The sequence below is a fragment of the Rhodnius prolixus genome, unplaced genomic scaffold (genome assembly GCF_049639745.1).
Source record: "Rhodnius prolixus isolate KJV_2025 unplaced genomic scaffold, Rpr scaffold_6, whole genome shotgun sequence".
NCBI classification, from domain to species: domain Eukaryota; kingdom Metazoa; phylum Arthropoda; class Insecta; order Hemiptera; family Reduviidae; genus Rhodnius; species Rhodnius prolixus.
Window position 1 is genome coordinate 28,231,794 of NW_027411634.1, and position 17,543 is coordinate 28,249,336.

The 17,543-nt window shown below is 31.2% G+C and overlaps 1 protein-coding gene across 8 annotated transcripts in view; it reads right to left on the reverse strand.

Moving 5' to 3' along the window:
• The window catches only part of LOC141461094 (probable E3 ubiquitin-protein ligase HECTD2), a 51,545-nt gene that overhangs the window by 8,697 nt on the left and 25,305 nt on the right, over nt 1-17,543 (reverse strand). For 6 of the 8 annotated variants that reach the window (XM_074141781.1, XM_074141775.1, XM_074141776.1 and 3 more), the window contains 8 exons: nt 15,520-15,738; nt 13,794-13,913; nt 13,446-13,591; nt 10,189-10,291; nt 9,983-10,072; nt 9,651-9,715; nt 6,502-6,657; nt 2,367-2,515 (listed from right to left, as the gene is read on the reverse strand). In XM_074141781.1, the coding sequence (XP_073997882.1) occupies nt 2,367-2,515; nt 6,502-6,657; nt 9,651-9,715; nt 9,983-10,072; nt 10,189-10,291; nt 13,446-13,591; nt 13,794-13,913; nt 15,520-15,738 (1,048 nt within the window). The remainder of the gene's footprint in view (nt 1-2,366; nt 2,516-6,501; nt 6,658-9,650; nt 9,716-9,982; nt 10,073-10,188; nt 10,292-13,445; nt 13,592-13,793; nt 13,914-15,519; nt 15,739-17,543) is intronic. The other 2 variants (XM_074141782.1, XM_074141783.1) reach the window with 2 other exon arrangements.

Here is a 17,543-nt window from a genome sequence, read left to right on the forward strand (position 1 = left end):
TCATTCTAGTGCTGAATTAAGCAGAAAGATAAATCAAGAGTAGTCATTAAAATAAAGAACCTAAATTGAAATAAAGAACCTAACATAATTCTGTCTTACAGTCACGACGACTTAGAAGGGCAAAGCACTTGAAATTACTATTCACCTCCTGCCACCATAACATCTGCCCATATAAAATTAAAAATTATTCAGATTGCGATGGAGGGCAGTTAATGATGCCTAGAAAAATTCTCTAACTTGAAAAGAAGGAGTGTAGCCGCTATCGTTCGGGTACCTAGACTACCTGATTAAAAAGCCAAATTTGAAGATTTGTAAAGAATTAGCATTTTAATTTACAGAAATTTCGTACCCAGAGTTCTAGCAAAGTAACAATTCAACATTTTTTAAAAGTATTTATAGGAACTGAAACCTCTCCAATTGTTTCAATCAAAGTTTAAATAGAGCTCTTTTAGTAGCTCTAAAAGTTGCGGCTCCATCTTAGCTTGATTTACATAAAAGCTTATATTTATTAAGTGCTATCAAAGATACATATATGTATAATACCCTTAATATGTTAAAACAAGAGGATAGAGTATGTACAGAAACACTATGTACGAGTATAATGCCTTCTCCAAACTTCAGATGTACATGTAAAGGTTTTTTAGTCACAGAAATTCTACACTCAGTATAATATTTTTCTTTATTCATGCCATTAATTAGAAAACTGTATAACTTAGCTCCTACTAAACTAAATTGCATTGAATTTATTTTAATAATTTTAAAAGGAAGTATCAAATTTAGCCAATGCCAAATATACATAGATATTCTAAATGTATGTTCTTCGGGAATATTTTTGCTAAATAAATTATACCCTAATTTTAAAAGGAAGTATCAAATTTAGCCAATGCCAAATATACATAGATATTCTAAATGTATGTTCTTCGGGAATATTTTTGCTAAATAAATTATACCCTCTAAACAGTTATCTTAAAATTCTGCTTTTTATGGATTTACCTTAGTAAATTGGCCTGAGCCAGCCTTCAAATTTAAACAGAAAAAGAGTTTTATTTGTTTTTATTCTTATATATTTTCACCTGTTTTAAGGGCAAATGTGGGAAGTTAATTTTCAGTATTAATCGCAATTTTATTCTTATCAAATAAAGAATACGTTTTAAAATATAACACATACATCATTACTGTTATCCCTATTATCACTCTTTTTTCTCACAAAGCAAACATTTTTTGACGTGAAGTAACCCATCATAAAGTTAGGTAATCGCTAGTTTCCGTCTCTGGAGAACGACAAAGCAAATATCAACAAACAGGTAACAGCGTAAAATTCTAAATAAAATTCCGAGTTTAGAAGAAGGAAAACTTTTTTTTGTTTTTTTTTTCTCAGAAAATAAAGTTTCAAAATCTAATGACTAGTATTTGGAAAATGGTTTGAGCGTATATGCGTGAACATTAGCTCTAAAACAAAAAACTGAATGCGAAGAAACATGAGATTTCATTTGGGTTGGTTTCAAAGGAACAGAAGCATTTATTTTAAGAATCATTACTTTTTTCAAAATTTCTTGAAAATTAATAGAATGAACTCTTTGGAATAAAATATTCTCACGTAATGAGATTGGGACGGGTATTGATGTAGGGGTGATGAATCGTGGTTTCTTAAGTGTAGCTAATTTTTTCTCGATAGAAAAAAATGTTAATAGCAAAGATGTGCTTCTGATGTCACCCTGAGGTGGAAGGGCGTTAAACCTCGCTTGGAAAAGGTGATTATTTGTTACCTACTTGACTCACGTCAGGTCAAAATCAGCTTTGCTTTAAATTTTTTTTTGCTTTAAAGGTTTCCGTAGGAGGATTCTTTCTAAAGCCCCCTCTGCAAAATCTAATTCTGCAACATCTACGGTTTTTCCTTCCATGTTTTGTAAATTAAATATGCTGCTAAAATTCCGAGTATGCTTGAAGTGCGCATTATCTGGCAACTACGAGAATTGGATTGAAAGTTATGTAAGTGACGTGTTCCCCACCAGATTTTGTACATAAATTAATTCCTATGAGTTAGATCGCTCGAATTAATTTAATTTATTAATTAATTTTTTTTGGTGGGGAAGGATTTTAAACAAAGCTTTGTTTTTAATTGCTTTATCAATTTACGGCAATGTTCAATAATATTATGAGCAACTGTTAAGGAAAACCTAAAAAAATATGAAAGAAGTACAACCAACCAAATCTGAAAAAAGTAAATAAAATTAAAATATGAGAAGCGTAGTAGGAAAGTAAAAGTCGTGTCACTTATTCTGCGAGCAGAATTATCTTGATCAGAAAGCATATTTAACAGAAATCGATAGCCATTAGGAAAATAATTTCAGAAATTATAGACTTACTTATAAGAGCCAGTGTTTTTGTTGCTGTTGGTATCCACCATCTTGTCTTGTTCAAAGGTGGAAGAGATTTATCTCCGGGTGGAAACTGGCGTATTGTTATAAACTGTATTATATGTCTTACTACTGATCGTATCCGTTCTACTTCCAGGCTAAAACAATTTAATTAAAAAAAAAAAAATAGTTTTAGGATGCTAGCAATTATTTAACATTCAGGCCTTGGGATAGTGTAATTGTTGGAAAATATTTACAACGCGGAAACTAAATTGCAGACGTATTCAAAATTAAAATCATAATGTAGGACATGTTTTGTATTTAATTTCATAATAAGAAAATTATTTGAATAAAATGCAATAATGAAAAAAGAAAGAGATAATAAAATAAGAGATTTATTCCTTTATAAATCATGAACAATTACCATGACTTACAAGAAAAAGCAAATTTATCCTACCAATACAAATATTAACAAAATATCAATACTTTTATCTTGCTAATTGAGTTTGATAGGCAGCTACCTTGCATTATATAGCTTTGGTTCATGAGCAGGCGTTGTTTAGAGAAATCAAAAGCATATCATGATACTGCTTTTTTTTCTTTGTTTGTTTGTTGTTTTTTTTTTTAATTAAATATATCTGAGAATTATTTAATCAAAGAGGAACAACTATATAAGTACGATCTTATCAGATTTTCTAAAATTAGAACTAATAAAAAATATGATTTTACTTTCTCTTATTCCTAAGAAAAAGAAATTATTGCATTCGTGCAGATTTTGTTGTTTCTACGTGTTTTTGTTTTTTTATTTCACCAGGATTCAAATCGAAAAATTAAAAATTGCACCATTTGTATCATATTCGAACCACTTCAGAACACAAGAACCTACGTTTCTCAAAACGTTTTCCTTAAAACGTTTCCTTGATGCACTTTACGTACTTTCCAAACAACGTCCAACCTTATTCGGGTGCAAGAAAATGAATGGATGAAATGTCAATTATATAAGGAGTTGAAAAAAAAGTCACCTTAGAAACCCTCTAAAAGTAGAATTTTCATAGAAAATGCTTCAAATACGATAAAAGTTATAGCATGTTAGTGGGGAAATAGTTCATAATTTTTAGAAAACTTTCGGAATATAAGGAAAACTTAAAAACTACAACAGAAAATGCCCGAAATAATGGGAAAAGAAGATATGTGTGAAAATGCGCTAACAAAATTTGAATCGCACTCAGGAGGCTCCCAAAATATTTATCTCAATTTTGTAAGAATTACAAGATTAATACTTCCTCTTGCTAGAAATAAGACAATGCAATCATAAATATATAACTATATAAAAATAATCATCTCAAACAATAAAAATACAAGATAATAAAAAATAATCAATTTAAAAGGTTTTAAATTAAAATCTTTGACCAGTATATTAATTGAAATTGTCCAAATAACTTTCTTTTCTTTTTTAATGGAAACATTTTGAAATTGGGCCCTCAAATAAATCCATTTTGATTTATTATATATATATTAATATATATATATTAAACAAATCATTTGAAATATTTTACCATTGAACATGTGACTGTCGTTCTGTTAGTACACATTAAACAATCAGGAAAGTAATGTATTTATTGCCAATAAATGACAAAGTGTCTTCGTATTTCATCACCCTGAATCTGCACTCTCTTCTAATGGAGTACTTTATTTAATGTTGTATATCATTCAAGTACATTAATTATTGGTATCCATTCTGATGATTGATTATTCAAAATACATTGCACCGTGTGTTTTGAAGTAACTGGATTAATTACAGAATTATTTAAAACACAATAATTTTAAGATAAATTTTTCTTTTAATATTATTAGGAACTTATTGTACAGCAAAAATTCCGTGTTTTTCAAATAAAATCGCTTGAACAGAAGAATGGTTCACTTGAAGGGTTTGAATTAAGGTTTCTTGCACCGTCTACCTCTCGAAAGGTTTTACACAAAATAACTTGAAAGTTAATTTTAAGAACGCCACGCTTCCTTCAAATCCTTTTATAATAATGAACTAACAATTATAAAATCTGAAGAAAATATTTAAAAATATAAATGAGAGAAAGACGTGTAAGTGTTCACAGAGATTTATATTATTTATTTATTTTGTATCCCATTATCCCATCATCCTATGGTAGTAACAACAGGCAGAAAGACATTGTGCTTATGAGTCCGAAAATGGCCAAAATCATATTATGCCTTACTAATCCACAAACATACTTATCGTTGTCCAATAATTTTAAGTGAAATAGAAGCGATTGTATTATTTTAATGTATGATTTCCTTTGTAAAAGTTCTAACATTAGCATTACAATAAAATATGAAAATAAACTTGCGTAAGAGTATTATGTAAAGTATTAACAGAGTTTATCCAAATTATTGTTTATTTTCTCCAAAAATTCAGTGTCAGCAAAATAGAGTTTTATATAATTGTGGGCCATGCTGCGTAACTTCAGTTTTTTTGCAATGGAGTACCTTTTATGTTTAGTGTGTTTATTAGGCGTTGTTTCTTCTGTGCCAGTTGACGTGGAACAAGTGGAAATATTACAGGAAGTGGTACCATTAGAAGTAGCATTAAACGATGACGACGCTTCGCTGTTAAATAAGGAAAACAAAAGGGTGATCAGACAACATGATATAAATGATCTAAGAGATCCGTTGCTGATAGCAAAAAGCCCAATGGATGGAAACCCAATGGATGGTACGTACTCAGCTGATTGTATGCCAATATATGGTAGAACGCATGGGATGTCACAATTAGATATTGGCCATCCTATGACCTACGGATCAGGTGGATTTAAATATGGGCTTTATGGCGCCCAATCTGCTGCACAAACAATATCAGCAGCTCCTTACTCGCAAGACTCTCAATTTACAGAGCAACAATCACAACATACCTATTTTACAACGGTGCCTTATATTTCTGGCTATCGTATGAGTCCTATATATTCAGAAAAGAAAATCATTGTTAAAGACTTTGCACGTCCAGATTTGCATGGGAACATGATGTTCCATGGAGCAGGCATCCATCAATACCCACACGAACATCTCCTGCGTTCTTCAAATGATGAAATGAGTGGAACTATGTTAGATCGGGGCATGGATTTTAATATTATCTTTGGACAACCGCTTAACTCACTAGAACGTTCTGTAACTTCTGAATTAAAAAGTGCTGATGAATATGATAGTGTCATTGAAGATCTAAAGCAAAGATTGGAACACTTGGAATCTTTGAGAGAAAATATAAATGACAACGAAAATTACACGGAGTAAATAGACCATCTCAAAATATGTATAGACATTCAATTATAAATTTTTGTTTATTTTTATATTGTTTTTAATAATTTGTTAAATATAAAAAAAAATGTGTTCAATTTTTTATTTTATTCATAATCGATATCCTTTTTTCACAACTTTTTTACACTTACATAAAATTTTCACTATGTAAACCGTTTCGAATGATCAGAATTTATATCAGTAAAATTATTAAATTAAAAAAAAAAAGTTTTATGTTAGGTACAAATTTTTATTGGAACTTAGTTTTTGAATTTGCCACAAGATAGCGAAAATAACTAGATTGTGAGTAGATACTTCTGCAACAGATGGATAGTCCAAGTATCACAACTGCAATTCTCAGTCAAAACACTTTACATCCTAAATAAACAAGAATCCAATAATTATCACATTAAATACTGACTGTGCTGCTAGCATCCTCAGCTTGAAGAAAACCACTGAAGCTGTTTAAAAAAATGGCAGAAACAACTTTCGCACTTCCTAGTTAATAAGCTTTAATTTAAAATTGAAATTAAGTGAATGTATTTCATACTCCTTATTTTTATAAGAGGCTAGAAACTAATGCAGTCTTGAAGGGGCACTTTTTGGGATAAATTTGGTTTTTGAGATTCCCTTGAAAGCACCTACAACAATTTAGCGGTGCCATTTAGGAGCCACTTTTATGGACAATCGTTGAGCGTTTTGTTCTTACTGATTCTTAATATATGAAGCAGAAATCCAATGTAGAAAGAGCATCTGTTTCCTAACACATTTGTAACCTAACAATTGTTATTATTTATTATTCTTTATAAAATAAATATCAACCACATAAATATATACTTACAGTTGAAACCAATTAACTAACAGATAATGATCTGCACTGTGTAAACTAACAACCTGCCTCAATAAATGAGCAAAAATGGTGTATGAAGATTGGGCAGAAAAAACTGGATTCTGTATAAGAATGTAGAGAGCTCTTACATCATCTTTTGGATAAAGTCTGCAAAGTAAGATAACTCTATTAGACGGCATATAAAGAAACTTATTACTTGACTAATAACTGTAATAAAACGAAAGAAAAAATAAAACAGACAGAATTATTTATATATTTACAAGGTCAGATTTATTAATATTTTTACCACGTAGAAGAAAAGTTTTGATAGTTAAGTATTTTTGAATGTTGAATTTATTCAATTCCTTTATTATAATACTTTTATCTTCTAGCAAAACATTCAGGTGCATTATAATTGATCTCCCATGGAGCCATTTTGCTCGATGAATAGCAAATTGGAAATGTAGTTAGATTCGCAGTGCTGGATAAAATCAAAGAATAATATACTGTTTGACTTCAAGTTACGAGTACAAACAATTTTTTTGGTTTGGTTTTTATCAAATTTATACTTTCTTATTCTAGAAAGGATAATGATAACATGATTTTGATGACGCCAATACAACTGCAATAACATTGCAGTATAACTGTTATACATAGCAGGTTTTTTTGTTTACAATTTGAGATATATGGTGAATTTGTAAGTCAGATTGCCTTCTTTACATGAAGATGATGATGCAATGGAATTAAAAATGAGTAGATGTTCGTATGTGTTAGGGACTCCATTGACTCCACAACTGTAAAGACAAATTTTTATTTTTTGTATTTAGAATAGCGCGATGAAATTAAATTTATGATCAGTAGTTATTTAAACCGTCCGTTTTACAGCTAGAAGAAGGCTGAGTCACGGCAGCGAGAGGATGGAAAGTAGAAGTTTAGTATTTTATGTTAGCTCAACACCAAGAGCGATGAACTCAATGCAGAACCGGTTCTTTCTGTTTAGCCTTAAGAACTTTTGCAATATTAACATCGACCTTTTCTATAACCCAATGCATGTAGATATTTCAGATTTTAAAACTAATTTCTGTTTCTTAAGGCCAATAGTAACGGATTTGCACTATTGAATTTAATGTTAACAAAACATATTCTGCTTACTTATTCTTATACATTTACTCAAGGCCAACTTAGTTAAGCAATTAATTAAACAGATTAGGAATTTGCAACGATGAGCAAAAGCGCCCCTGAGAGCTCTAGTTACATTCAAAGAGCAACGGTATCCTCGCATTCGGGCAAAAGAGGATGATTAATAGAACTGAGAATGGAGTAAGCACAGACAAAAATTAGAAAAGAGAAAGTACTTTATTTAAAAAAAAGTCTAATATTGATAATCTAACAAGAGCATCAACAGTCTAGAGGACCAGATCCTCATTCAAAAATTCAAGCTAGACAACCCTAAAATTTAACCTTTCTTCTCCACGCATACTCATTAACTTGAGGTCGTCATGTCAAAGATTAATGATACCTAGGTGCAGATGTATAAAAAAAAATGAAATAGAAGTAGGTATAAAACAGCGAAAATCTGTTTACAACAGACGTTTTGAAATAGCAAAATTTTCTTGAATTAGAGGTTTGTCACTTGACGCAAAGCTATGCCAGATAACAAAAATTGAACTGATGCTTTTGAGACAAGAGTAGTGGCCAAAGAGAACGTTCGGGTGCTTTTTGCCTCTTCCTACCATGAAAGAAATTCTTGGTAGGTCTACTTCCCACATGCCATGGGATTGCCTCTACAATTCTCCACTTCCTTATTAATTATCGATAGGAACCAATGTTAGTGCATAAAATGTGGGTGACCTTAAAAAGCTAAGCATATTCTAGAGGTGTGTGTTGAAGAGATAAATTGCCTGTGGTCTTTAGAAGCAAAGTCCAAATAGAAGCAAACATCAACTATCATTTCAGGTCCTTTGTGTAGTGTAAGTTATGGGAGTTGTTGTTATGTAAGTTTTGCCAGTTGTAAGATTGGGATATCCGTAAGGACGCCAAGATCATAAAGTTTCCACTTCTTCAGAAATTTTGAATTACAAGATACTTGGAGACAAGAGTATACAAAAAACAATATTTTATTATATGTATTCTAGGTCTTTGACGCCAAGAGCCTTTTACAATGCACTGCCGGCTTCCAGGTAGTGTTCTTTCACAGCAGAAAAACACTGCCTATCATCGGAGGGTAAGCCGTAAGAAGAGAAAGTATACAGATAAGCACCTAAAGAAATCCAGTGCTCTAACCTTTCAGCTACTCACTTCTCTACATAATTTTATTTATTAATTTATTTTTAATGCCTTTAAGTAATAAATAATAATTTATCTACTGATTTGTGAACGCTTTTCATAATCGTAAATACAGTTTAAGACAATATGAGAAGGGACTTACTGGCTGACCTTACGATTTTTCTTACTGGAAGCCTCACTGCTCACTGTCCGCGTACAGGGAGCTGGACTAGCCTCTACTTTCTCAATTACAATTGGCGACTTGGAGAATATCCCAATTTAATAACAAAAACACTTGATACTGTCGCCTCTTACTCGAAATAAAAATACAATAGAGACTCTGAGATAATTAAAAATTAGGTTTGTGAGCAACTTGGTTTAGTGTGCCCCCAAGCATCTTTAGCTTATCATCACACACTCATTCACATTTACACATAGTACTCAGTTTTATCTTCAAATGAAAGAAATGCACTGAAAAGGCTCCGGGCACCAGATATTGAGCACCAATACTGATACGTCTTAATTGAAATAAATAAGTAGCAAACATTAGGAAATCCTTTGTTTACTCAAAATATAAATTAAAAAATATGCTGAGTAAACAAGTGCCTCTTAAATATTGCCTGTTACTTATACCATAAGTAAATAAAAGTATAAATAGTATATAAATAAGTTTGTAAATGTTGTCTCATTTAAATGTGTTACGATCTTAAAAATTCTAACATTATCCCACATATTTTTTAAGCGCAGACCCTTGGGACCGAACAGTCCCAAAGTTTGATGACTGATACGAGGCCTGTCGATATACCTTTTAATAAAAAGAAAATTAAATCAAAGCGGCGAATTGTTAATCAATAATAAAAAAATCCTAAAATAACAATAACAGTTGTTATACTTACATTCTGTCCTCTTCCAGAAGTGCGTTTATTATAGATTTTAAGACTGTTTTATGCACTAGAGAAGGCTGTAAACACAAAATTCGTCTATTAGATAATTTACCTTCTTTTTATATACAAGAAGATACATTGAAGTTCAAAAGATTGAATTTAAAGGTAAAAAGACAAGTGCTTATGAGGTGTTTATTCTTATGTGCTTATGAGGGGTGCTTTTATTAATATCAATTTTCTATTATAGTCGTACAACTCATTGTAAAAGAAACCCAAATAATACGTAAATACATTCAGAAATAAAAATATTCACTAAAATGAGAATAAAGTGACTAAATAAATACCATGCTACGCAGAGCATCGTTTACTGCATACATGAATTCCATTTTTAGACCAGGATCATCCGATTTTCCTGAACTGTCGTCCCTTTTTGTCTAAAAATATAAATATATAAACTATATATATACTAAGACATATTAATCACTAATTAAAGTATCATTAGAAGAAATTAAGTTCAGAGTTACCTAATTGAAAACAATATTAAAAATACCTTAAAAAGTGCATTAATTTGTGCAAACGAATCGAAAGAACGCATGTAAAATCGCTGTACAGCTATAAAGTTTTCAGTCTGATGTGCTCGTCGTACATCTTGACTGGAACATGCAGATAATTTATTATTATTTTTTAAATAATTTTTTCATTTAAAAATAACAAATAGAGGAGAAAACTTCAAGTATAAATGCTTTCTTGCTGCATTAGCGTTCAAATTTATGAATTACTGTTAGGCCGAAAATAAGAATTATTTCTTACTGGATTTTGTAACGTACGTTTATGTAAGATTATGTCTTTAATTTGAAATAATAAATGTTACGGACACTTTCTTGACTTCTTTGAGTTCTGAATAAGTAAATCAGATGAATAAATATGTAAACGAGAGGGGTAACCTACCACTCAACATTAGCTCTCCTACGAGTCAATTATTGAACAGCATCGTCCAGTAAATCGCTAGGCCAGCATGGTTACAATAGACGGTTGGAATTTGTGACTGTAGTGTTTTGAGACGGTAGACTTTGGAATGCTTGGCTGAACCCTACAGAACGAGTGGACTTAAGTCCAAATCGGTTTCAGTAGCACGTTAAGTACTTTGTTCAAGTCGATTTTTCGTATATTAAAGAGACTTTCTACTAGATAGTAACATTTTCTTAGATCTTTCAAAGCGAGCATGTGGATTCCTTGTCAAACGTTATAATTATTATTTAAAATGAAATAGGTCTGTCTGCGAAGAGAGGGTGGATTCCATCTGCGTATTTGAAGAGGTATGAAGAAGATGGATTGTGCATTAAGATAAGTTTGAGGCAAATGTCTACTGTAACCATCCCAAATTTCTTTTATTCTTAAAAAAAAATCATTAATTCAAAACAAAATAAACAAAATTTCAATGATTATAATACATGATTCCAATCGAAGACTTATAACATTAATTTAAACTTTCAGTATGAAGGTATTGAATTAGAGTTGCTAAGCAACTGCCTAAATAATGAGGTGACCTACAAAAAATCTCATGCTTACCCCTTTATTCGTCAATAAATGTTTTGTTAGTGCAATTTACACCCCGACAAACTTGATGTCTATAAACTACTTTTATTAAAATCAATATTTAGTACTTCTTACAATATTGTGATAAATGAGCTATTGATTTGACCATAATTATTGTAATGATAATAACTAAAGATTGTATCATAGTTGTATGAATAATCCTGCCTTGAATTGTTATAAAAACTAGGATAAATCAAGAATTTTAAGATCAAGAAGTTTAGTAGAACAATATCATGAAAGGTTAAATCAAAAACTACTTTGTAGTGAAAATCTTACGTAACTTTATCTTTACAGTCAATTGCACTAAAAACCTTCTATGTCGAATTCCTTAATGGATCTCAAATGGTAAAATCTGTTATGAACACTCACACGACTTTCTCTTACTACTTATTTTCAAAGTTCTGACTCAAAAATTTTCTTCTAACTCCGAAAGTTAGAGGTTGTATTGAATTGTTATCACTATGAAGGAATCAACTAACAAGACTTCCTCATCCAAGTATCTCAAATCGAATTTCTGGGAAAATTGTTCCGTCAATTTTCGATTTGTTTTTTTAATCACTATACTTAGTTCAATGATATACCCTATTGCTACTTACGTTTAATAACAAATTTGAACTTTCTGAAATTTTTCGTTTTAGTTTACACACCGACCTATTTGTCAGGAGACATCAAATCGGATAAACTCAAAATAGAAAATCTGTACGATTACAACACTTCCGCTAACTATAGAAGATTAATCGAAAGTAAAAATCAAAGACTTTCATAGGGATCAATTCTATTTAAATTCACTAAATTTTATGCCCTGCTAACGAATATCTTCTAAAGTACAATTTTTATTCAATTGCAGTTATTATCCTACCTTTGAAAAATAATGTATACACTTTTTCATGATAAAATTAAAATGTGTTAAAGAAATGTAGAAAAATATTAGTTTAACAAACATGCTGGTAAATAATTCATGTCTGCTATGACAAATAATAACTTATCATTAAAAGTACATAACAATTAATGTGTAAAAGTATATAGGTATATATCTCAGGTTGTCGCAATAATTTAGTGTATACTTTGTAGATACATTATCAGTTCACAGAGTTATTTATCTTCAAATATCAATATATTGATTTTAACGCTCGCATGCTATCTTCCAATTTCACTCACTTCAATACGAATTTTTTTCAGATATTAAAGAAAAAAAATCTAGAGAATGCTGAGAGCGTTCGAAATGTAATATAAGAAAATCTGCAGGACAACAACAATGGCAGATTTCCTACTTCAACCATAATTTCAATAATAATAGATAATTTTGTTCCAACAAAGAAATTTAATAATTTTTTGTTTTTTAATTTATTTGGAATAAAATCATGGCAACATCTGAGTCCACTGTTGGCTTCCGAACCTTCTACCTTGTTACAAACAACGATCTCAAATATTAGGCATCTGTCCAAGGACTGTAACCTAGACTCAAATTTAGGATCTCCTCCTCGTCAAGAACCTGGTGAATTATTGTGTTGAATATGGTCTGCTGAGCTATAAAGAGGTCAAGTGAAAATGACACGGACATCGTGAATGGAAAATTCTGCTAGCATCGGTACCTCTTCAGTTTTCTGTTATATGAGAGGCAACAAGGAGCTCTATCTCTGGATAAAATATAGGAGAAAAATGTTCGAAATATTCAAAAGGGCTGGTGCTGAAGTTGAGAGTGAGTTGAGACATGCGAAACAATTTCTCCACTCCAAAACTGATGGACGAGCCTGAAGGAATTTTTAAGAGACGCTGTAAGGTTATCATGTCATTTGTGAGATTACTCATTGCGTATAACGTGTCATTTGCGGTTGGTTTGTATCTAAACCCCATTTTTGGCCCTAACAGCAGTTGCTGTCACGAAGAATTAAGAGAATAAGGGGGTGGAATAACATTAAATAAATACGGAAGGATGCATACAGGCTAATATTAAAGATACCTCTCTCTTTACTAATGGTAAATCTACTATCATTCCTAAAAAAAATAAAATTTTGCTCTAACTAAAACTTATAAAATACAAATTGCTAGCAGTCAGGTTATTCGCAATGCCCCTATTCTGACACACATTGTAGAAATGGTGTTGGCCCAGCCTTCATGGGCGACAATCTTTTAGAAAGTTCAAACTTTACGAACTTCTAATATCTTCTTCTTTCATGCGTACAGCAGAAGTTAGTAAAGTAAACAACTTACAGAAAGTCTTCTCTCGTTTTATGTCTAACTGGATATCTTGGAAGTACCCTTTCTTCATCGTCTACTGTAAGAGTTTCAACGCTTAAAGACGACTTCGCCCTACTCTCCAAAGGGCTTGGACTTCGAGTCCTATATTCTAAGTATTCCTTAAAATAAAATAAAAAAGTAACAAGTTAGTAAATTATATTTCAGATGAAGCATACAAAGTTTAAAATAAACAATACTCTCTTATTCCAATTAAGTCAAAATAAGTTGCCTCAGATAATATATTTTCGGTCAATAGAATTATTTAAATATCAGGACTACATTCTGATATTTCTACATAATACAAAAATAAATACTACTAACATTGCGAATTGGAGGTAAAATGGAGTCTGCTCCTTGCCTAAAGAAAAGATCGGCTATTTCCGAGGTAGTCAATCTTCCTAACATCAACCCACCTAATCTATCAGCCCTTCCATCTTCCACCTAAAATTTTTATTTAGTTTAATTAAAACCTCTGATTACGCAATAAGAATTATTTATTAATACATAATACTTGAAATTATTAAACTTTTAGTTTCTTTAGAATGTAAAAATAACAGAATAAAATCACTGATATGATATTTGACATATATATAACATTTTCAATTTTATTCCGGTGAAAATGAATAGGGGTAGATTCTTCTGAAAAGTATATTTTTTGGATTCGAAAAAAAAAGAGAAATAACCAAGTTTTCTTATTCTTTGTGTTCTTACTGTTGAACAACAGCGACTGAAAACTTTGTAAAATTATCATATTCATCATAAACACTTGTAAGAATTTCGTGAAATCACCTTATCAATTTTATTTTAAAATGGGTAAACTAAAAGCACATTAATAACTTGTCACGTTTTTGCAAAAATTCGTGAGAATTAATTATTTTTGGTTTCAAGAAAGAGCTACAGAGTAACTCATACAAGAATGTATAACCGAAGACTTTCGTTGAAAAACAGCTTAAATTACTTATTCTTCTTCTTCTTTTCTGGAACTACAACCTAGAAGATAGGTCGTGTAGGTCTACTCTAAATATTTTAGACTGCCGTCAATATTTTTAGTAGCCGCTGGAATAGCGGATTAAAAATTATTCTGTTATGTATTCAAAAGTACTTTTCGTATCTTGAGCTTCATCTGTTTCACCATCGTGACGTAGGCCTAGACCTTCGTTCTTAGGTCTTGTGAATTTAATCCAAGCAGATATTGAAGATTCTCTAAGTCAGAGCATATAGCTCCTAGATTTGTCAACTGTTTCAGATCGTGCTTTCACGCACTACTTCGAAGATTTGACGATGCAGAACGATATTCGCCTTCAAAAAAAAATTTTTTCTATATGTACGTTTTGTATACTAAATAAATAGATTACACATTTTCTGTCATTTTTACATAATTCAGCAGTTCATTACAAAGGATTGTTTAAGCGTTAGTTTAATCATAAAAAGACAGCATGCCTTTTAATAAATAGTGAAAAAGTTATTTTTCTTAATTGAGAGAGTTTGGCGGAATGATTATAGCTGTTTCTTTCGACAGTTTGGGAAAAAAAAGTTTAATTTTTCGCTAACGCGTTACTTGTTTTAAGATAAATTACATAAAGTTTTGAGCAATGAAGCAGAGTTACAATTATAAGAAAGTCGGTTAAACCAAGTCTGTAACGGAAGCGGTAATCTAAATATGAGTCTGTCCACCGTCGCGGTAGCTAAGTAGTTGATTATGTTGTTATTATATATTTATATATACAAGTGATTTTTTATTTAAAGGAATCTTTAATTTCATAATGAATTATATAATTACTAATTCCACTCTTTTTTTGTTATTCATAACTGTTATTTAAAACTGTAACGAGGAAAAATTAAGTATTTTATAATTATGGTGATATATTTTCCGCCTTCCAATGTACAATGCTGAGAATCCTCAAAACCTTTTTTAGAAAGTAAATATACAAAATAATTTATTGCTTAATGAGCAGCTAACGTCTAACAAATTTTCTTTCGAATAAATACAGAAATATAGAATAAACTAGTATAACAGAGAATTTTAAAATTAAAAAAAAATTCTTACAATTGGTGGAAGCCTATAGGCAGCTACAATCGGCTCACTGGAGGACCTGGTGCTACGTACTCGTCCAGCACCAACAGTTGGATACACCAGCGCTCCATAATACCTGAGTGCGGGATCAACTGTAGGAGCTGCTGAAGAACATTGTGCACAACCGCCTTCATCTTTACACCATCTGCATCTTGTTTCTGGTATTACGCCACCCCCGCTTTCTTCTTCGCTCTGTAACAAATAATAAAAATTAGTTAAATTGGGTAAGATGTTTAGCAGTAAACATTTACAATACTCTGGTACGATCAGTCCCCAATTTTACATCTGCCAGCACACTTAATTTTTAAAAAAGAGCCCTTTGCATGCCTTGTCCACATCCCACCTCTTCGAGAATCTTAAGAATAACGGCTTATTCAAGTTGTGGTTAAACTCAGTGCCTTTAAACAAAGTAAAAGGAGTACAAAGTAACACGGGGTACCCTTGAATTGTCTACAAAAACAAAAATTTAAAACAATTGCCAATTAAAATATATATATATATATATATATATATATGCAAACTTGAACAGTTTTCTCAAAATACTAACACTTCTGAATGATGGAACATATAGACAAAAAATCTATATTTATCAGACAACCGATTTAGCACTGTTTTAAAAACACTGAAAACTAAAACTGACACGAAAAGCGTCTTTTATTTATAGACAATTTTTGTAGCAACATGTTTACACGAAGAGGTTTTAGTTAGATAAAAAAACTGCCCTAGAAGAAGAGTAGAAACTAGAAGCGAATGAAGTGTATGAAGCCTATTATATTTGCGTGTTGCAGATATTTTATGTAGTACAGGAGGTCCCTTTATTTAGAACTGAAGAGATAATAAATGTTTACAGACAAGAAAACTAAAAGTGAATAAAACCTCATTTGAATATTTTTGTTTTGTTTGCCTATTTCTGGCAAATGTAAATCATTTTGGCGTTTCACATAATTTTCATTGCATTTATTTTATGCACAAATTATTGATTATAATATTTCAAGGGCAGACCTTTTAACATTCTAAGTAAACAGTTAAATTTCAATTTCACTTTATATTTTCTTTAATTCCTTTAAACATGAGTTCAAAAGAATTTATTTAAGATAAGGCTGGACTTATTTATTTAAGCATAAACCAATCCGTTTCCGTGTTATAAAATCAACTCTACATACTAGTATGCAGTTTCCTGCAAAATGTAAGTTGAAAAACTAGCTTTTTCAAATGTAATATGTCTCTAAAGAAATCACAGTTAGAAAAGATTGGCCACAAACATTTTTTTGGTTCGACGTTGTCTACACGAGCATTCCGGAACATAGAGAGCCCGATTCAGTGCTGCAATTGAAACCAATAATTCCTACGAAAAGAGGTACAACTACAAACTTTACAGAGAATTAGAATAAAATTAGTAATAGCCTGGGACCTTTAGAGTAAAAAATTGATAATTTGACTGGAACTAAGAGAGGTCGGGGACAATTGTTCGCGCGGATTTATAGTTTAGTCAGTCTTTAAATTGAGGAGATCTTGAGTACTTACTTACCTCTTCCTTTGTCTAAACTGGAACTTCGAACCTCTCAATTTAAGTCCACCAGAAATTAGTAGGGAACAAATCTTTCCCATATGCAAAATTTATTTCTAGCTAGGTGTTTCACGGTGAGAGTTGCCTTTTCATGTGGTTTGGCAACAATGAAAGTGAACGATATGTCAATTTATTACGATTTACTTTTCTCCAGTAAACGACAGAGGTTATACAGATAATAAAGGAGAAAGTGTACCTAAAGAATAATAGCCCATTTAGAGTAAATATCGACTGTCCTCCTGTTTTTACTGTCGTCTGTAAAAGATTTTGATATCTAATAACTTCATTAATACCACTGAGAGAAAACTGTAGCGTTCCCAACATTTAGCATCATTAATTTTTAAGGAAGAATCTAAAATACTATTAAATCAGTATTTGAAGAAAATCTTGGACCCATCAACCCATTTTTGAGAGCTGCCTTAACCTGTAA